The sequence below is a fragment of the Glossina fuscipes genome, unplaced genomic scaffold (genome assembly GCF_014805625.2).
Source record: "Glossina fuscipes isolate IAEA_lab_2018 unplaced genomic scaffold, Yale_Gfus_2 111, whole genome shotgun sequence".
Lineage (NCBI taxonomy): Eukaryota > Metazoa > Arthropoda > Insecta > Diptera > Glossinidae > Glossina > Glossina fuscipes.
This window is the reverse complement of record NW_023998454.1, coordinates 2,984,833-3,006,718: the sequence shown is the minus strand read 5'-3', so window position 1 is coordinate 3,006,718 and position 21,886 is coordinate 2,984,833. Positions and strand designations below refer to the sequence as shown.

General features: G+C 33.5%; 4 protein-coding genes across 4 annotated transcripts; 3 read left to right on the top strand and 1 right to left on the bottom strand.

The window, feature by feature from the left end:
- Window positions 1–15,241: 15,241 nt before the first annotated feature.
- Window positions 15,242–17,181, top strand: LOC119638959 (protein SET). Its single transcript, XM_038036116.1, has 4 exons — window positions 15,242–15,616; window positions 16,364–16,553; window positions 16,629–16,973; window positions 17,056–17,181. Exons 1-4 carry the CDS (start codon window positions 15,386–15,388, stop codon window positions 17,064–17,066), a joined length of 777 nt encoding a protein of 258 aa, XP_037892044.1. The 5' UTR covers window positions 15,242–15,385; the 3' UTR covers window positions 17,067–17,181.
- A 373-nt stretch (window positions 17,182–17,554) lies between these two features.
- Window positions 17,555–18,555, top strand: LOC119638984 (ATP synthase subunit O, mitochondrial). Its single transcript, XM_038036159.1, has 3 exons — window positions 17,555–17,641; window positions 17,855–18,286; window positions 18,345–18,555. The coding sequence occupies exons 1-3, from the start codon at window positions 17,612–17,614 to the stop codon at window positions 18,498–18,500; spliced, it is 618 nt and encodes a 205-aa protein (XP_037892087.1). The 5' UTR covers window positions 17,555–17,611; the 3' UTR covers window positions 18,501–18,555.
- Window positions 18,556–18,772: 217 nt separating this feature from the next.
- Window positions 18,773–21,091, top strand: LOC119638983. Its single transcript, XM_038036158.1, has 2 exons — window positions 18,773–19,802; window positions 19,868–21,091. The coding sequence occupies exons 1-2, from the start codon at window positions 19,185–19,187 to the stop codon at window positions 19,991–19,993; spliced, it is 744 nt and encodes a 247-aa protein (XP_037892086.1). The 5' UTR covers window positions 18,773–19,184; the 3' UTR covers window positions 19,994–21,091.
- On the bottom strand, window positions 20,511–21,105 carry LOC119638985 (pupal cuticle protein Edg-91). Its single transcript, XM_038036161.1, has 2 exons — window positions 21,019–21,105; window positions 20,511–20,957 (listed from the first exon to the last, which is right to left on the bottom strand). Exons 1-2 carry the CDS (start codon window positions 21,025–21,027, stop codon window positions 20,532–20,534), a joined length of 435 nt encoding a protein of 144 aa, XP_037892089.1. The 5' UTR covers window positions 21,028–21,105; the 3' UTR covers window positions 20,511–20,531.
- Window positions 21,106–21,886: the final 781 nt, after the last annotated feature.

Genomic DNA, 21,886 nt, shown 5'->3' with positions numbered 1-21,886 from the left:
TATCGTTAATCGAACATACATTTTGACCAACCTTTACAGATAATTGGCCTAAAAGAGACGCCGGCTGATGCTCTAGGAATAAATAAAAAGAGTTTTTCAGCTATGGGAATGCCGACTAAGGGGCCACCAATAACATAAACACAAACTTCAGAATTAGAATGTATTCGTGGTAATATACTCACGTAGTCTTTTATCCGATTGCAAAATGCGAATACTCATTAAACCAGTATTTTGAGCATTGATGGCATCTGTGGCATGAATACCGCAAGATTCGGCTCCAGTTAAATTTTATATCGCAGCAATATATTACACAATTACAAATGAAAACAAAAACAAGATCATGATTCGTACCCACAACAACCATGAATCTAAATTACCGCAACACAATGTTCGTGTGGTTATATGATCTTGTACAGACGTTACATTGTCCATTAGCCATTTGATCTTCAAGGCACTAAAGCAAGTGCTTAAGGGCAAACCAGAACGCGGTCTTAAATATCTTGAACTGTGAAGCACAACAACTACCAGTCCAACCTAAATCGAAAATAAACAAAAAAAAAAATAAATCAGTCAAACATTCAGTTATGTATTCCTAAGTTTTCCTTAAAATACCAGTAGTATTATATAAACTGGCCCCAGTTGTGGTATCCCATATCACTGTAGTACCGCGCACACTACAAATTCATATTTATTATATAAATATAATTCACATTTTTAATATATTATACATATATGTGGCCACACTTACTTGTTTCGGGAAAATTGTTACACATATTTAAAGAATAAGGTTGTATAAGATCACAATTCTCTTTAAAATACCCAAGACCATAACTATTTGAGGTTAATGTTTCCCATTCGTTTCGGAAGTAGCTCTTCGATGATGAGTGGCCCCATTTTATCGCTAGAACTGCTGATAGATGCCCTATCAGTGCCTTGATTGACCGCAATGCGTGGCTGGTAAAGTATGATAAATATGTAAATGCGATTTACGCACTACGCAATTAAAATATTGATTAAGGAAGAATAGGCCCAGACTAAAACGAGACCAACCCAAATATTCCATTTTAGCTATCACCAAGTCAAAGGCTATAAAGCAAAAGAGTTGTGCTCCGCAAAGGTATTCCTTGACAATTATAAATGCCGGTAATATCATCAGTGTCAACAATATACTCGGGGAAAAAACGCATCCTTCATTGTTTATCACTTTGGTAAAGGGAACGGCTAATAAAAGATCAATACCAAAAGCAAAATATAAAGACAGTGCGCACTTCACACCCAAAAATATTAGCTTCGTTAACCAGAATTCCCGACCAAACACGGTCGACATTAAATGTATACTAATCGTTAATTGAGCTTCAGTTACGTCAATATTTCCAAAACGTAATGCGCCTGAAACATAAGTTTGCCAATAGGTACAATCAAACAAAACAATAGCATAAAAACGCTGGGAGAATAACCAGTTAGAATAGTGGCCCAACTGGCAGGATACAAGCAATAAAACATAAAAGCAATAAACACAGTGGATATAGAATCGCGGTCATGATTAAAAAGACGTATTCGTTGTAAATATTTCATTTGTATTACTTCTTATTTTCTTTTTTATTTAAATAAATATTCTGTTTTATCTCCGCATAAATTACATTGACTAGAATGTGTAGAAGGTGTCCTTTTCTTAGTTTGTTGCACACACGCACTTTATACTGATTAGATTTCTTTTCTTCAATCGTTTTTTTTTTTTTTTAGATATTAGCGTAACTTATATTTAAGTACAATTGCCAACTTTTGTTTAAAATTCGCAGACAATTTCTACAATTAATTGATTAATTCGTTTATTCCTTTTTTTGTATTTAAGCCATCCTTAAGTACGCAAGCTCGTCCATCCTTTTTTCTTCCTTCCCAAAAAAGCACCGCGTAAAACAACGAAACAAAAGCCACGTTCACTGTCAAGCAAAACACTACCTTCTGCTATCAATTCCTCTCGTGAGAGAGATTAACAATCTAAATAACGCTGAGTTGCATTCTTAGAAACAAAAACTGTTAAATCAAAACCACAGATAACATGTGGCTAAATATAACATTAAAAGTAAGTTCACCTCAATTGTTTTGTCCACAAACAATATTTAAGTACAGTCGCTGTTTGACTTAATAGCAAAAAGAACAAAAAGTAGAGTTACATAGCTGACCAAAATAGATGATGTGTGGAAAAGTGAATTTTTCCTTTACCACGAAATCGATTGAAAGTATCTGGCAGATATGTTTATCTGGTAATGCCTTCATATTAAATTAAAAGCTTTGCATTTGACAATTCGTACACTGCACAGAAAACAATTATATGAAAACCACTTAATGAACTTGAGAGGTAATCACATAACTGAAAGTTAGCTTCGACATTCGCATTCCGCTGCTTAGCAAAAACAGCTGAAAACTCAAGCGAGCGTAACAATATTCATAAGTGGCTAAACTCCCGACGCACGTGTTTCTTGTACCGGGCACACTGGAGTGTGTATAGAGAGAAAGTTTGTTGTGAATAAATAATATAGAAAAGTATCTAGCAAATAAAGCATGCAAAAGAGTGCATATGTTAAACCAATGTTTTCAAAGTATCGGCATTTACGAAAGCGACAATATGGACAGCAATCACGTCTAAGTTTATCTCCGGACATTAATCTTTCGCTACGGCTATGTATACATAATTTTTTTTTACGTAAGCTGCGCCTAAAGAAACAAGACCAACCACTACAACATTGAATGCCGTAATGTTGACCGGAACTTTGATCACCATGCATTTGCGAGGTGATAATCATTCGGTATGCCGGTTAGCCATAACAAATTAGGTTCAAGAACCTTTTATTATAACATATGAAAGCAATGAAAGTAAAAACTTTGAAAAAAAAATTTAGAAGAACATTTAATTGCCCAAACACAATCTGCAACACAAGGATTGTGTTGACAAGTCTCCGGTTCACTAATCGCTTCGTCTGGTTCTTCCGCATCTTGCGCAGGTTTTCATCAATTTCAGACTCGCTCTTCCAATCCTCTCAATTGGAACTAAAATCAGACTCGCTACGCAGACAGAGTCTGATATAATTACTACAGATATAGATGATTTTGAAGATTTTTATATGAATGCCACTGAGTATAATAAGAGATGGAAGATGGGTGGGAATAAAGTTGATTTAGCTCCCAAAGAGGAGCTAGAAACAATGTTTTAACAGTGGTTTTTTGGAGCAGGTTGCATGTTCTTTAAGTCAGTTAATTTAAAGTTCAGCAAAGGGCAAAAAAAATTTTTCTTATTAAGTAAGCTTTAGTTATGTGAAATAAAAGTTAGAAAATAAATTTTTTCAAATTGTTTTTATGTGAATATAAGTAAGAGCTTGGTGTGGATGTAGAGTTTTTAGCTTCGTCGTTAATAAATTAACCATTGGAATCGCTGGATGGCCTCCCCGGTTTTCGGGGTAAATCCAGCATTTATAAAGCACATCATTCATTTCATTTTTCTAGTGAATATTGTCAAATCCCAATACACTCTTATATCTTGGTACAAATACAACTGATTTTTCAAAAGTGAAAGACAAAATGAAATGCATTAACTAAATTGGTTTCAAAGACTTAAGCGATAAGAAGGAAAACACGTACGACTGTAAAAAGGCCCTTCACAACCTACAATATCAATCAATCCAAGCGGGATATTTTAAAAGCAATTGTTGCTTTAATAACTGAGCCGCTAATATCAATACCAATTATCGATAGTCTGTAGCATTTGATTCAGAATGCAGTGTACGGTGCACGCACAAAGCAGGCTTTTTATTGCGGCATTAGTTGGTTTATATCAATTGGGCCACAACTAAAAAATGCTGGGTAAATACAGGACCAAAAGAGCAGAGGAGCGCAATGCCATCGATGACCAAAATGTAATTGAACTCGACGTCGAGAACGTTGATGTTGGGATCGATATGGCCACGGCTGATGAGGTGGAACATGGTGTAACCGCTAAAAGTAAAGGAAATTTTTTTTGTATTTGTCATGTTATAAAATGCAAAATATTAACTCAACGAAGCCGTAACGTTTTTTTTGTCAAAACAAATTCTCCCCTCCTTTTCAACGCCACCTTGACGTACCGATATGTTTGTTTGTATATAAAAAGAATAAATAATCGAGTTTAAGAGCTTGATTATGGGAAAAGCTGGATGGAATCCCAATTTTATAAAGATCAAGACTTCAGTTCAAGTTGTTGCTGTCCATAAATATCACCGCGTATATGAAACATAATGTTAGATAAGAAAATTCGCACTTTTATGTTAAAAGTCAAGATGCTGTGAGAAAACTTGCTTGGACTGTGAGAAAACTTGCTTGGTGATCCTATTATGTCATATTATGCCCCAACCTATCTAATAGGTGCAAAAAGTATGTAAGAAGCTGTAGTCTGATGCAAACAAGCATTAATTACATGTTTGTTTAATTTCTTTTAGGATACGCTCTTATTAAACGTTGACTGATATTCTCGCGTTTTATCCGCTATCGGACAATAAGGTAAAACTTTATTCAAAAATTCAGAAATGCATCAGGTGGATTTTGAAACGATTGAAGAGTGACTTCTCAATTAGCCGATTAAGATCAAAACGTTATGTGAATTTTTAAGTATGAGACAAAGTCAATGATAATAGCGCTGAAGGAAGGAAACAGAGCTATTACGGATTTGATTGGTGCATCATGTAATTATATTTCAAATGCTCTCTTTATAATAATGTAGATATATTTCCAATTTTCCAATTTTCCAAATTTTACTCGGCCGTGTTAATTCACTGTTTATAAATGGAGATAAATGCTCTTTTTTTATACATTTATATATATAAGATTATATATTATGTAAAAGCACTTGTACGAATATGATGCGAAGAATTAACACAAAATGTTCAAAAATATGCGGAAATCATATAAGTTCGTTCGAGTTTCAAAAGTATTCAATCACGTATACTATATCATTTTGTATGAAAGAGTATCGAAGTACTTAAATGTAAATTATACCCACACACCGTGAGGATTTTTGTTGGTTGGTACTGCATTTTCCAACCGTCGCGGCGAACCAATAATTCAACGGCTGGTGCCCGGTTTATTAGAGCCTGAACTTAAACGAAATTCTGGTAAAATTCCATTTTATATTCCATTTACGTAATATTTTACCTTCCAAGAAATGTTTGATTTCCTCCGAAGGAGTGACAGTTAAACTTTGCAAATTTACGTCCTTCATTTCGTTAACCAGTTGTTCCACCTAAAATACAATTATACAATAAATAATAATACAATTATAAAATAAAATAATCCTTATTAAAAATTGAAATATAATTTTTCTTTACTATGGGAAAAAAAATTAAAGAATTTTAAAAAATGTGCAGAATGGTTAAATAATTATTAAATAAATTTTTTTTAAAGATTTGCTTGCAACGTAGAAGTTTATTAACAAATAAACTGATTACTAAGTATTAAATTATTAGCATTATATTGAAAAATTCGTTTTAGTATGCAGAAGTTTTAATATGTGAAATCCAAAACGATCAAGAGTATTTGATTGTTGCTACATTTCACTATTATTGAAACAAGTAAAAAAATTATATTCGGCCGTGTCCGAATCCTTCATAGCCATCGCTGTTAACCATCGTATACCGTCGCAGCATCCGCGATATTTAATTTAGGATTAACATATTTCGTTTGTCGTATTCTACCCTCCAAGTCTGCTTATTTAATACTCAGTCGATTACACACCCAAGAAGAAACGAAATCTCCAGTTTGGTGGGTTCACAATATTTAATTTAGTATTAACACATTTTTAGACAGAGAGAGATAATGTAATTTCACGTAAAGAATGTAGAAAATCATTTTCTGCCTTGTTTATCTTATGAGTAATAAGCAGAAATCCTTAAAAAGGTGAAAAAAATCACTTATAATTTTGTACAGTTGTTGTTGGAGCAACCCATAGAATATATGGGCAAATTTTTATCATTCCATCTCTTGCAGTTTATAAATAACGAACAGAAAACAAAGGTGGTAGTTAAGTTTTACTGCAGTTGTGGCCTTTGGCCGATTCACCCCATTTTCAATGTCACCCTGTATGTAAGAATTGCCAATGTTTCTGTCGAATTTGAAGCCGATAGCTTCGTTTTTGCCACCTCGGGGACTGTTTACCACAGGACATTACATAGACAGACAGACAAATATTCTTAAATCGGTTTAGAATTTGATGCTGATCAAGAATATATTTACTTTATGGGTTCCTGAGCTTTCCTTCTGTGTGTCACAAACATGTCGATGAAATGAGTATATCCATACTTTCATAGATACAAATTATGAGTAAAGAGCAATAAGCGCAAATTTTCTATATTGCATTGCAGACGTGTATTGTGACCGATTTGCCACGTTTTGAAACAGTAGAAGGACGGACAGACACGTGTAGATCGATTCGGGGTCGGTTTGCGGTTCTTCCTTATCGCGCGAACTTGATGCCAAATTAGGATTCTGAATTTATGCTTCTCGCGAGCATTCGCAAGTTCATTATCGAATTTGTATTTTTCTTCAAGAGCCAATAATTTCCGGATACCTTACATGTATGTTTTAATTAATTCTCTAAACTGGCCGTGGTGCTAGTTATTTCATTCAACATACGGTATTATACATAAAAAGTCTACGCCGACTGGACCCATAAGTGAACAGCCTAGTGACCAATTAATGTAATCCAATATCATCTGTTTTAAATTTTCTTTGTTTAAAGTGCGTAGGGGTAGTACAATTGGTAACTATTTAATGAGAAAAAGTATCATTTAGTAAAATAAAAGTTAAGAAAAAAAAACAAAAAACCGGTACAACAGATATTTTCATTTAACATAACTCACTAGTAAAACTGGCACAAGAAATTTAAATGATGCTAGAGTGCCATACAAATGATTGCTTACCATTTCTTGCTTGCATGACAATCCTTTATGAACCATCTGACATTGATCAATAATTGTTAATAAGTATTCGTTAAAAATTTTACTAAAATTTGCCATTTCTGCAGCGGAACACGATTTAAATTTAATTGAAAGATTTTATAAACGCTTTAGAAACGATTCCCTTTCCTGTTTTATTCATCTGGAACAAAGAAAAGAGAGTGAAAGAAGAAAGTAAATTAAAAATATTCAAGTGTTGTAAGGGAAATGCTAATCGAAGGAAGCGTACGTGAATACACATCCAAAGTTTAATGTAAGCGATTGCCATTTGAGAGTAATAGATATGAAGTACGATAGGTATCCAAGAAGTCAATTAATATCTACTAAGACAATTTAAATTTGCACACATCTTCACAAAAGAAATTTTGTTATTCCTGTCATGTTTGTTCAAGCGTATCTATAATGGGGAAAATAGACAGATTTTCACGTTCATGGCAGTATTAACAAACCATAAAGTATTCCTTCCTTTAGGCGCATGTAGAGTAATTTCGTCGTAAAGGCGAATAACTCAATCCTATCATATAATGTAATAGTTACATCGTATGTGATGATATATTGGTGAATAAAAATATATTCAATAATGTTTGTATATCAACCTCACAATACCATTGATTAGTAAATTTGTCTTTGATGGTAGCGAAAACCAGAGGAACTCTTCACAACGAAAACATCAACGACACGATTCATCTCTAGTCTAGTCGAAATCAAGATTAGTACATCATTAAATTGATTTTAGATTCTTTCACACACCACTTACTATAATTTGCCGTATTTGTATTGTTTTGATTGAAGATCGAACCTTTTGCATATAAACATAGAGAATTGTGCGCACTATAAACATGGTGTGCCGGAACCACCGGTTGATACAGCATTTGCATAAATACTAGAATTGCATTGATTGTAAGTAGCTTACCTCCTCTTGCTGTTAGCAAATTGAAGATATATCATTGGTTCTGCCTTTTTGTTGTATATAGGAGACATTTCATCTGTGGATTTAATATGCTACTTATTATTATATAATATTATTTGTATAATGTAAAATTTTAAATAAATTTTTGGGAATTTTTCTAGTGAACCGTTTCCCGTAGTAACACATACTGAATTGCAAAATTGGATGTTGAAAATTTTTATGTGCTTTTTTATAGGCACTCACAAAACACAGCCACTAAAGGGAAAAGCGTTCGATGTTTACATGCTTGACTAGGAACGTGTTTGTGTGCAAACTTTACGAGAAATAATAAAAGGGAGAAAATTGGAAATAACTGAACAAAACGATACGAACTTAATGTAAAAGTCTATTTTGACTGTAGAACAAGAGACGAACAATTTTCTTCGTTCATATTCAGACACAAACCTTAATATAACGACGACATTCTTGGTTGAAACTAATTTCCGTATCCTTTCGAAATTAAGTTCAAATTATCGTATACACATTGGAAATGAAAGTGTTGTAACTAAGTTAGCAAAGATCAAATAATATTATCAACAGATAGGTCTACGTGTATGATAAACGATGGATTTCTTATTATTGTTTAAAAATGTTTCTTCAATTTTCAGTCGCAGTGTCCACGATATTCATTTTCAAATTAACCCACTTTTATGCAGACAATATGTCTTCATTTGAGGAGTGAAGAAAATAGTTTCAAACATTCCGCCTTGTCTTCCATATGATAAATAAGCATAAAACCTCAAAAAAGTGAAAAATAATAAAATTTAATTACTCGTAACTTTGTGTGGGCATGGCCGATTGGTCTCATTTTTGGACCTAAAGACTGGTATGTCTTTTAACGTAAATGTGGAAAATTTCAGCCTTCTAACTTTAATAATTTCCGAGTAACGAGCAAATATCCAAAAATTTTGCTTAAAAAAAACTGACTTGCGTTCAGTTTACGTTCTACTGCGCGCTTCTGCTCCGACCAATTTGGTCCATTTTCAAGTCGATATTTTCATATTTGCGACCAGAAGAGTGCCAACAATACCCGCCAAACAGACGGGCAGACATAGCTAAATAAACTTCGAATTTCATGCTGATCAACAATATATATAGTGTATAGGTTCTCTGAAGCTTTATTTTGGGTGTTACAAATATTAGGGAAAAAACGAGACGAGTAGACCCTCATCTTACAGTGGTGGGTATAATAATCAATTAACTAATTCTCCAGTTATGCTATTTATTAATATATTTCAAGAATAATTTTTTTCGTTTTTGATACTTAAATATATGCCATATAATTTCTTTGAATATTATTACCCTTTACATATGCTTCCATCCAAACAGAATCGTTTTGCTAGGTTGTCAAAGGTATTTTGGCTTTTTATGAGATTGGCTCTATTCAACAACCCAAAAAAATGTTTAAAACCGTGTACTTTATCTAATGCAAATAATAAAAAAGAATTTAATTTTATCATAATGTCTTCTTATTGCAGTTATTTCATTTCGCTCAGAAAAATATTGAAATTACTTTCAAAATTATAGCTCTTTTTTTGTTATGTTTAGACTACCATTAGTTCCAAAATTGAGAAAAGGGTATCGAATTTTTACCTTATCGAAGATCAATCTGTAATAATTTAGCATAACAAAAATTCAGATAGAATTCGCATATCGTTCTGTATCTTTTGCTTATAAACATAATTCCGAAAGTTATATTCCTGCTTGAACAAAAGTCGGGACATTTTGTAAATAAAGATTGAAGTTTGCGCCAAAATTTTAGGTATGCGTTGAGCTTTGGAACAACTACCTTTATTACGTGTTTGCAAAAATTTTGATCAGCGACTTCTACTTGTGAAAATAATAAATAACATAACGATCAAATTCGCTTTCCTCTAAAAAAAATAACAATTTTCCATTTAATATGATTCATTTACTCAGCGTACGCCCACGTTAATCATGGAGCACACGAAATTCTTCTTCTTCCAAATTCATTACTTTTATAGTTTATTTGAAGAAATCTACTGCCGAACACGTTCTGTGGCTTACGATTGTAAGGAAGCGGACTTCCTTACCCGCTCCCAATTAAAGAAGTTTTATAGTATCGTACATATGGCATAGAATATAAAGTATATAGTATGTAGTAGAGTTTAGCATGGATATTGTAGTTATATAATATTATACTTACAGAGATGCAGCTTGAAAGGTGCGCTTTACCCACTGAGCACTTATACACTAAGTATAGTATACCATAGTATAGTATCATAGTATATAGCATAGAATAAATGGTATGGTATCGTGTATATTGTGTACATTATTATATATAGTATGGTAAATGGTATAATATTATCTATATAATATAGAATATGTAGTATAGTATAACGTATATAGTTATATAATATATTACATAAAGAGATGTAAGCAGTGGCTGCAGCTTGTAAAGTTCGCTTTATCGACTGAGCACTTACGGTACGATAGCTGCAATCACGCACCAATCGTAATTAAAGGACGATCTACCGTAGGGAGGATTATAGCCATGCGTACTTGATAGTCGCGCTTCTTAACTACATGTCTATACGTCTTGATTACAATGTGTAGCCTAATGCATAAATTCTCAAACTGTATAGCGTTCTTTCAGTACCCTCGGTGAAAAATCATAAAAAACCAATTAAAACAAATTAAAAAGAAAAAAAAAACAAATTCAGATAACAGATAAAATATAAAGTACAAATAGAGCACTTTATTGTTATTTAGTGTATTGTTCATAAGAAATCTTTACGAGAGATAGTGGATATAAGCTAGTAAAAGGATCGATTATATATAAAAATATATTCCTCTATAAGTAAAACTGTAAGTATTACAAATTCTTATATATATATGCAAGCTTCACAATAATCGATAGAAATAGAGAGAGAGTATATATATATGTAGATACTAAATTAAATGTAGGTGATGATGTTGGTACGTAATATACTTAAGAGTTCTTGTGATTGTCAATTACAGCCTATCCTATCTATGGTTAGCACTTTTCTCTAAGCTAAAAATTTTTAATCAATAAATCGTAATCGCTTCCGCAATTGCTAATTTATGCCAATCATGTTTTAAATTCTGAGATTTTTTTTTTTCAATTAAGAAAAACTATCATAATTAATCAATTGAAGATGCATTTAATTAATTAGAATGCTCAGCTTTTTTCAGCGTAATTAAACTTATAAATTTATTTTTATCAGTTTTTTTTTATATGATTCGTAAGATCTAATATATATGTATATGTATATACATCTATATTTAGACATATTAGGATTCGTTTTGGCATAATCTTGAAAAAATAAAAATATAAAAGGAACTAATAAAGTAACGAAAAGAGGGACACGTAAAATTATCTTGCGAATTGAAATCAAAATTTTTATCAGGTTTCAAGAAAAGAAAAACCAATTTAAGCTTTAAAAGTCTTTTAATATTATTATTTTTTCTTTTCGTAATCGATATGATTATCGTATTATAACAAAATTAGTCATCTGTCACCGTTTTGCGTTAAAAGTGTAGAGTTTTCCGTCAAAATGCATCCATTTTCACCTTTCTTTTTCAGCTAAGCGAACAAGCTCTGTTAAAAATGGTCAGTCAAGCGGAGTTGTTGCAGGTTTGTTCGAGAAATCCTTTTTTAGCATTTTTTACATTTTCACATTTGACCAGGTAATGTCCGGCACGTAAGCAGTAGTAGTAATATTTATATATATATATATTCTGCCCTTTTCCATAAAGGTCACAATCACCTTATCGTGTTTTTCTTGCTGTCTTGCTGCTATTATGGAAAATGACTCAAAAAACTAATAAGTGCTAAAGGCTTATCTGTCAAAGATGTGTTTTAGAGTTGGGTTTCTCCGAATATCACGAAATATGGACTCTATAACCGGGCGTACTTTGCACGTGCTTATTATGCGCTCTTATAGATGGACCATACTTTCTCTTCTCCGTTTCCAATTAGTTTAGTTTATTGTAGTTTAGTTTATTAATCAATTAGTAATAATAACTATCTATACTCGATATTCATATAAGAAATATTATTATTATTATTAATTTCGCCAGAGAAATAAATTCTAAGACTAAAGTCTTAAAGCACTAGCATCTAAGGCTTTCGGCTTTATTAAAAACTCTACCGCACTTGAGATTTGAACCCACGACCATTGAGTTGCTGTCGAGACTCTTGCCTACTCGGCCACTCAGGCGGATAGACTCTCAAAAGTAGACGCAGAAGTAGACACAAAATAGTGAACTAAATTGAAAAGAAAACATATGAAATTGTTTACAAATCAAAGGTAGACTCAAAAGTAGACACAAAAGTAGATACAAAATAGCGAACTGAATTCAAACGAAAACATATGAAATTGTTCACAAATCAAAGGCAGACTCAAAAGTCCATATATATGCAAACCAAAGCAAAACCGAGAGTTTGCATAAGCAATAAGGTTATTATTATGGTCAGATGAACCAGCTTATACCGTTTGGTTAGATTTTTTTTCTTTAAATTATTTAAGACATAAGAAATGAAGAATAATATTAAAAGTGTTAAAACAAATAGTAGTCATTATTTATAAGAGTTGTAAGAGTTTTAGGGAAGAAAGTTAATTAGTTAATTAATAACTTTTCCAGACCTGTGATGGTATTCTTATAACTTAAAATTATTAACTTTATTATACGACCAGAAAAATTTATTATACGACCAGAAAAATTTATTATACGACCAAAAAATTTATTATACGACCAAAAAAATTTATTATACGACCAGAAAAATTTATTATACGACCAAAAAAATTTATTATACGACCAGAAAAATTTATTATACGACCAAAAAAATATTATTACATTTTAGTCGAGACTCTTGCCTACTCGGCCACTCAGGCGGATCATAAAATAAATAAAACCATTATGTTGTACTGAAACCAACATCAGTTGTATTTTTATAAGAAATAAAATAAATACATATTATATATGATTTTTTTTATATGTGGATATAGTATTTTACAGTTGTGCGTAATAATTACAAGGGTCTAAGTTCTTTACATCCCGTTTTGACATGATATTTAATCCTTCTATCTATACCATAATTAGCATAACCAAAAAATAAAAATAATCTTTGTTCTTTTGTACTCTAAAATAAATTGGCTAATCTAAACGAACGTAAAAAATAATGAATAAATAAAATAACTATATGGCATGTTAATAAAACACAACTCAGTAATTCATCTGCACTTGATTTGCTGATTCGCAGAAGACGAATAAGATACACAATAATAGTGTTACCCTTTCCGGTAAAAATCCAGGACAGTGGAAAAGTTTCACTTGAAAAAGTGAACATTACGCGGCGCACAATGCTTATATTATGCTTTGTGAATGAATGCATAACGTAATAATAGTTGAAAAAATAGCCTGGATGCTTTGCTGAAAGCAAACCAGCGTCTGTTTACGTAAACGTTAATGAAGTGTAAAATTAATAAAGCGAAGAATTTCTTTGAAAGATGGTCTTTTTGAAGCAAAATAAGAAGAGACAATATAGTTAATTATTCATTATTTTTATAGCTGGTTTCATTGTTTTTGGTTCTTTGAAAATGTAAGTGACCACTTTAAAATCATACGATGCTTCAAATATCAACGGTATGATTTTGTTTTGTTCACATAAACACACCGTTGTTTTGACTGTCAAAAATGCCACAGGCAGAGGTTTTAACAGGTTGTCAAACATCAGTGAGTACGATAAGTTTATGAGTATAATTCGTACAAACACTTTGTTTTTTGCATGGTTCAAGTAAATTTGGACATCGAGCCGATGGTGGAATTGAAAAGTTCAGCACCCCTTACCGAAGACTTTTTAGAGAATAGTGCACCTAGGTTTGTAGGGAGAACTCGTTCTTTTACACCGAAGGCTGAAGATGACTAGTTTTTGGAAGCAATAAGAAGATAAATTGAAACATGCTTGTGTTTGCACATCGGCGTGTGCAGTATGAAGTTCTGCGAAAATTTATATTGAATTTGCTCAAAATAATAAGTCAAGATTTTTAATGTAACTCAAAATCAATATATAACGACGAAAATAACAAGTAGCAGAGCAGAAAAAATATAGTAGTAAAGAGACAGAAATATTCCTATATCAGCTCAACCATAAAAGTTTTGCGTTTTAAATTCAAATATAATCTAGTGTCAAATGAAACTCTTCTTTTTATCTGAAATACGAAGCAGTAGATAAATCTGACTTTAATATGAATGAAGCAACGCCTTTGCACAGACCTCTAAAATCCTCAATTTTAATCGCTTCGCTTAGACAATTAAACACTCCTGTGCAACGCATATTCTGTTTGCGACCTTTCCAAGGCCTTGGGAGGAAATTAAAGTAAACCGTCTAACATCAGCGTACCACCAGTATATACCGAATGCATAAGAAATTAGAATGTCCCAAGCCAAATATCGCCACATTTGAACGCAACACTGAACACTTGATAATGAAAGATTATCAAGCGAAGGCGATTGAGTTTACCTTTTTTAATAAATTCTTTTGCCAAGTCCTTAAAACCTTTGGAAAGAATGGCTGTAAAAAGCAAACACTCAAGCAATCAAACATTGCATTCCGCACATGATGTTTAGTTAAATGTCACGTTTTTTGATTTCACAATTACCTATGTTCTTGCTTTCATTGGGATTTCTTTCTTTGTTTTGTTTCTTTTTTTGCGCACCCGACATCTGCATTTTCACATCAAAGTAAACCTTACAAAGTACAACAGCTGTAACAGAACCGTATATCCAGCTGCTACGATTTTTTCCACCACTTCTTCCATTTAACAGATATGCTCACGCCATTTCTGTTACTTCGTTCCATTAACAGGTATGTTCACGCCATTTCTGCTACTTCGTCCCATTTGTTTGCGTTGGGTTTGTACCACTGATGGCTTGTGTTAATCAAGGGGGCAGCTATTCTAGCAAATGTAAATTAAGACAGATGTCACTTTACTAAAAGAGAAGTTGTAACTAAAAATCTCAAATGTACAGTCTAACCACTTTGCAGTCGCTGTATCTATTCTTCCCTGATATTGAATGAAGCATATCTGGTTTTTATCTTTTATATATTTTTGTTTATTCTGTTTCCCTAAGGCATGCGTAGTCATTAATTGTTCCTTCTTTATTCAACTCACGAATTAATTGAAAACATTTTCGCCATCTGGGTTTAAAGAATAAAAACATAATTTGCTTTTGCCAGCATAATCCCATTTTTTTTTACTAATAAGATAATAGATAATCCACAGTGTTGGCAATGCCGTAGAAAACCGGCATTTTCATAAAATTCGCCATTCTTTATAAATACACACACAATAATCATCATTTCATCGTCTACTACAACTACGTACGGAAAAGTGTCGACGCCGCTATTCAATTTAGCTTAAAAAGTCTTTGTTTTAATTAGCGAAAACTTATCAAATATAAAGTGAAAATGTCTAGTTTACCGAGTAAACGCGCAAAATTAGAAGAGGGCACACTGGATGAAGCAGAAACGGAGACATTGGAATTAATCGATGCTTGCCAAAATGAAATTGATGCCCTCAACGAAAAGGCAAGCGAGGAAATTCTCAAAGTTGAGCAAAAGTACAATAAGCTGAGAAAGCCTTGCTACGACAAACGCAGCGAACTTGTTAAGCGTATTCCCAGATTTTGGGTGACAACAGTAAGTGGTTGATTATTTAAACAAGAAGGCGAAATGGAAAAGTTGATTATGAATGGGTTAGGCCTTGCTGAAGGAGGAGGTCATCAATAATTCGGTTTTATAACAATATTGATATCCAACATTGTTTTTTCAGACGAAAAAGTGTATACTACGCTGTATTACTCAAAGCAGAACAGAGAAGGAAGGCACGCTTTTTGTCGTTCTTCTCATTCTCTGTAATCGTCGCACTTTTATTGCATCGTTTGGCGGCGTAGTTTATAAATGTGCGAGCAAAAGTTTGTGTCTGTACATTTTCGGTTCTGTCCGCTGTATATACATATCCGTATTATAATAAGGCAGTTGTCTTTCTCTTTGGCATAGTTAGTGGCGCTTAATATTGTGTATACATCCGTTAGTGTTGCCACTATTCTGAATATTACTGACAAACTTTGAAAGAACTTGTTTTTTTTTAGCACATTTGATTACGGATAAATAAACCGTAAGCATTGAATGTCTTCTTTCGATTGGTGAAACATAAGAAGCTTACGGGATGTTTTATATGAGAGCGATCCAACCCCATTCAATGATTTTTGTTTTCCTTTTCGCCCTTTATTTGTATACAGTCGCGATTATGCACATGGGTATACACATGGTGTATTCTAACGGGAGTGCGTGTGCATGTGACAAGTTGAAGTACAGTGGGCAATGAGTGTAAAATATACTTTTAACCCCGGATTTAAAATATTGGACTTAATTACTTTATTTCAGCTGATGAACCATCCGCAAGTGTCCGGAATACTGGATGAGGGTGAAGAAGATTGCCTGCAGGCTTTAAGTAAACTGGAAGTTGAAGAATTTGAAGACATCAAATCAGGTTATCGTATACATTTTTATTTTGACGAAAACCAATATTTTGAAAATAAGGTCCTGACGAAAGAATTCCATTTGGGCTCCGGATGTGAGTATAAACAAAAATAATGGTTTCATTCTATGGATATGATATATGCAAATTTTTTATTTTCTGGTTTTACAGCTGCTGAAAATAGTGACTGTCCATCCTCCTCTAGCACTCCAATACAATGGAAAGAGGGTAAAAACTTATTGAAGGTCTTATTATCAAAACCATTTAATAATAAGAAAAAGCGAAATTCCGAGTATAAAACCTTTTTTGATTGGTTCACTGATAACAGTGATCCTGTCAATGATGAAATTGCCGAATTAATCAAAGACGATCTTTGGCCGAACCCTCTGCAGTATTATCTGGTACCTGATATTGAGGTGGAGCCAGATGATGACGACGAGGAGGATAATGAAGACAATGAAGAGGAAAATTTTGATGATGAGGATGGTGATGGTGAAGAGGATGAAGAAGACGGTGGTAAGTGACTAATAAAAAGACAAGGCAATAATTATTTAGGATGCAAAAATTTGATTTCTTTTCCTTATATATTTGGTTGCAGAAGACAAGTAGGGGCAAAAAGGAATTTTAAATAAATAATTTAAAATCAACTTTAATCTAATGTGAGAACCGTATAAACTTATATATTTGAAAAGTAAATAAACTTGGTATTATAATTTTACAAAAACGATGCATCTGTATTGTATTAGTCTGAACTGTAATGGAAGTGGAAGAAGTGTATAGTTTTGGAAACTTACTGCTTGTTGATGTGACAGGAGGTGAGTAAAGAGGTTTTTCAACCGGAAGCCTTTTTGCTTCAGCAAATTAGTTTAACCCTAGAACGGGTTAAACGGGTTGCATAAACCAATTCCTGCCAAAAGGAACCATATTGATCCCCAGTAATTGATATATTTGTGCATCTACTAAATATTTTCCCGACTTATAGGTGTCACTAATAAGTCATTGTACGAAATTTATTTTTAATACGGAGTGGTCTTTTTAAAGAGTAGTAGATTCGACAACTTTGGTAACCATAGCAAAATAATTGAGATTGGCAACTTTGTTTTGGATGAAAGCCCGTGGATTTTTCTCGTACTGCATTTAAAAGTAGACGAATCATGGCAGCCGCTAACAAATTAGGATTTCTTGTAAGTTCGTGTTCTTTTGAATAAAGTTATTTTTTATAAGAACGCTAAGGAGCATGAAGTCATACAAAATATGTTGGAAAATGTTGCGCAAACTAATAACCCAAATGTGAAATGTGAAATATTTGCTTGTGGTTATGTAACGTGCAAAGAAGAAAGTGCCGTTTGTTTTGTAACAATTACTGATAAGTGGACTAATATTATAATTATGTCTAGGTTCGTGCTATGAGCACCAAAACGGTGAAACCACCAATCCAAGTATTTGGCTTGGAAGGCCGTTATGCTACAGCTCTGTATTCGGCTGCTTCAAAATCACAGCAATTAGATCAAGTGGAGAAGGACATAAATAATTTTCAAGACAGCCTTAAAAAGGATAAGAAACTGCGTGAATTGGTCATAAGTCCAATAATAAACAAGAGGGTTATGGCCAAAGCTCTCAAGGAAACTGCCGACAAGGCAGGTATGACTCCTACTAGTGGTAATTTATTGAGCCTATTAGCAGATAATGGTCGTTTAAATCTGCTTGATGGCATTGCTAATGCATTCCGCATGATTATGGCTGCTCATCGAGGTGAAGTGGTGTGCGAGGTAATTACTGCCAAACCCTTGGACGCTGCTCAAAACAAGCAGTTGGAAAGTTCTCTCAAGGTGAGCGTTCGTGACATTACGAAATCTTTATGGAAATATTTTAATGTTTTTATTTTAGGCCTTTTTGAAGAGCAACGAAACTTTGAAAGTGACATCACGAGTGGATCCGAATATTATTGGTGGCATGATTGTTTCAATTGGTGATAAATACGTAGATATGAGTATTGCAAGCAAAGTAAAAATGTACACCGACATTATAAGCTCTGCCGCTTAAAATGTAACATTTCTTTGGCAAGAAATATATACAGAAGTCGTTCTATATAAAAATACTTAATTGAAATTTGTAAGCTTGTGTTGCGTTTGAAGAAAAATAAGTTGTTGGATGTTTTATAGTATGCATAAAGGGGAAAATAAAGATAGCGTTAATATTTGCGGCTCCATATAATTATAACCATTATTCCGCTGCCTGGATCAATCATGTAGCATTAACTAGGTTGTAGTTATCGTTCTACAAACTTACAAAAAGCATGTTCTTCTAAAAGCTTAGAAAATTTTCCGCGGTTTTGTAAGATATCATTGTAAACTTGTCATAGTGATAACGGCACTGAATGCATAATATATCTTTGTTAATCGCTCAGTTGTGAACCAGAAAACCATAACCAAGTGTGTTTACTACAGCAATTTTACTAGTCGCTTTTATCGAATTCGTACGAGTGGGTGTTTCTTTGATGATGGTTTACGAAACCCATTGTATGTTAAATAGATAATTATGGTAAACTCTGCGCATTATGAAATAACCGGCCCAAAGCCTTTTTAGGAAAATATGATATCAACTAATTGCTTCGCAGCTTTAAAAACACCATACCTGCGTATTTACCTGCCATTAAATTTTTGTTGAGGGAGCGTTATTCATTATATCATCATTATTAGTGTGCGGACTAAAATTTAGAAGTTTGTGATGAATCTAAAAAGCGCCGTTAATTTATGTATAGTAGCCTGCATTTTGGGTATATGCGGTGCCCAAAGATATGAGCAACAACATAATCAACGTGTAAGTAAAGCCGATAGTGAAAACTCCAAATTTGCCGGGGCCTTTAATCAGGAGATTAATACGCCAACGGACAGAAGCCTTTATTTAAAGAAACGCAAATTGCGGAGGCGTTTGCACTCATTGATAAATCCTTGCTATTCAAATGGACGCAACACCCCGCAAGGTGGGGGTCGTTTTTTGTGGGATGTAAATGTTTACAATATATATCCTCAAAGTGGGGGAATTTTAGGTTGTTATGATCGACCTTACACGAGCAACGACATCTTAGGAGATTCTGGGATAACCTCAGGCGCCACTGCATTGGGCAACTTTGTAAGGTTATTTGCTCCGGGTGTATTGCAGAATCCTCTGTCCGAAGTAGCGCGTCCTCAATATCAAGATAATGCCGTACCTACGAGCCTTAATGAATTTCAATATGATGATTACAATGTTGACGCTAACGTCGATCCAAATTATCGCCCATATCCTTCGCGCCAGCCTCCTACAAGGCGACCTAACCAAGTTTTTTATGATTCAACTGGGGCTGTAAGTAAATTGTGAAATGAGTGCGCGAATATAGATATAATGTACAGTGATGTTTATTTTTGCAGCCAACCGTGACCCCAGCCTTTTTGGTTGGTAGTGTGGCCAGTACGGTTAACGGTATCATACAGCAATTGACCGGTAACGTTCAGCCAGTTTATCCTTCTTATAGACGTACAACACCATTTGGTTAAATTTAAGCAAATATTTTTACAATCTAATTTTGTAACTGTCGACGAAATATGATGTTTACCATCACCCTCAGAAACACCAGAAATCCCAGAATTGTATAAATATCCTCGATCACGTTCAACGAGGTGCAGAGTTATATTGGATTATTCGTTCACCACTTTTACGTCCGAATCCGCCCATTGAATTGATCAAGGAAGCCTAATATTGTTTAGCTCCGAAATTTTAATTGGTGATATCTATATGAATAGGGGTTTATTACCAGCTTTCAAGCCCATTTTTCTTATTGCACTTTCTTTTCTTTTTCTTTTATTTTTCTTATTATACTATGATAAGCAATAATATCTGTAACTTTTTAATGATGTTATAAAAGAAAGACGTTTAATTAATGCCCTCAGTTAATATAAATATTATATGTTTAAACAAAAAGTTGAAAATGTGAATTGAAGGCTTAACATTCACCGTGCATGTGAATGTGTTCAATGATTTATTAATAAGGTTTTTTTTTAAAATTATTTTTGAGTAGATCTTGCCTACACGTATTCAACCAAAGAAATGACCTCCCCCACCATAAGAGCCGCTTTCGTGATGATGTTGCGTATAATGACCGTCAAATTGATTGGCGTACCCATGTCCATAACCATAACCTGGGTAACGTGGATTAGTGTGGTAGCCGTTTAGATAATTCTGGTATGGATTCTGATAACTTTGATAACCAGGATAAGCACCGAAGTTGCTTATCCCAGATGTGTAATAAGAAAACGGGCGGTAATATCCATTGGATGCGTACCCATGGCCATTCCCGTAATTCCCATAATCGTTGTAAAGATTACTGTGAAGTCCAAAAGATGTAGAAAAACCTATACCAAGACCGCCGCCCGGACCGAAAGAGCCGAAAGTTTTAGGTTTTATTTTAAGCGGTATAGATAACGTACATTCTATGGCAATTAACAAAATCAGGATAAGGGTCTGTAAGTGTATGATTAAATTTTTTTGTAGTATAACCCAGAAAACTTGTTTCTAAACTTACGATGTTCATTATATGTATATATGTTCACTTTTTTTTTGAAGTTTCATTCAAAATAACTGAACTACAACTGCGACTAATTGGTTTTTTTTATACCTTTTATAGGTTTAGGTACTTTCAGAACAACTATTACTACGCTTATTACCACAAAAAAAAAGAACTTCACTACAAAACCAAAAAAGTGAAACTCATTTTGAGCTTTTTTTTGGGGAATCTCCCAGATAGATATGTATTTACCTATACATGTAATCCAAACAAATTCAACGTTGAACGTGTCTTGCAGCAGTGGCCTGTTCGCATGCGCTATGAGTTAACATGTTTTTTTTTAAATTTTTTATGAGTGTACGTGTGTGTGTGATGCGTGTGTCAAGCTAAAAATTAAAATAACGCATTAACTCGCACTACCATTTACTGTCGTCGAATTCAAGTCAAAACCGATTTTCATCCATACGCTACGGGATGTAAATTTGTACGCAGTTGTCTTGGAATAGTTGTCAAAAATTTTCCTATTAGCTTTTGTAATTTTTTTTAATATATTTCAGATCATTTAAGTGTTTTTTTGTCGCAATATGCGGTACGTATGTTATTAAAAAACGTGGTTTATTGGATTTAAAGTTTTCTTTACAAAGACGAATGACTCCTCCAATAATGCCTGCAATGCTAAAAAAAATGCATGCAACTGCAGAGCATCTTAGCAAAGAAACCTATTCGACATTGGATTATGTCTGTGATCCCTTTGCTGGTTTTAACCGAATTCGAGAGAATCCAAAGTTTTTGATATGGACCTTGAAGTGAATGACAAAATTTTTCATGTCCATAAGGTCGTGCTAGCCGCCACAGAGAAAAAAGATGGAGATTTCATGAAAATCGC

Bases quoted from the DNA above. Each gene is read 5' to 3' on its own strand.
- LOC119638959 (XM_038036116.1), top strand. From the start codon at position 15,386: ATGTCTAGTTTACCGAGTAAACGCGCAAAATTAGAAGAGGGCACACTG. The intron at 15,617-16,363 runs GTAAGTGGTTGA...ACTTTATTTCAG, and splicing joins CCAGATTTTGGGTGACAACA to CTGATGAACCATCCGCAAGT. The intron at 16,554-16,628 runs GTGAGTATAAAC...CTGGTTTTACAG, and splicing joins ATTCCATTTGGGCTCCGGAT to CTGCTGAAAATAGTGACTGT.
- LOC119638984 (XM_038036159.1), top strand. From the start codon at position 17,612: ATGGCAGCCGCTAACAAATTAGGATTTCTT. The intron at 17,642-17,854 runs GTAAGTTCGTGT...AATTATGTCTAG, and splicing joins CTAACAAATTAGGATTTCTT to GTTCGTGCTATGAGCACCAA. The intron at 18,287-18,344 runs GTGAGCGTTCGT...TTTTTATTTTAG, and splicing joins AGTTGGAAAGTTCTCTCAAG to GCCTTTTTGAAGAGCAACGA.
- LOC119638983 (XM_038036158.1), top strand. From the start codon at position 19,185: ATGAATCTAAAAAGCGCCGTTAATTTATGTATAGTAGCCTGCATTTTG. The intron at 19,803-19,867 runs GTAAGTAAATTG...TTATTTTTGCAG, and splicing joins TTTATGATTCAACTGGGGCT to CCAACCGTGACCCCAGCCTT.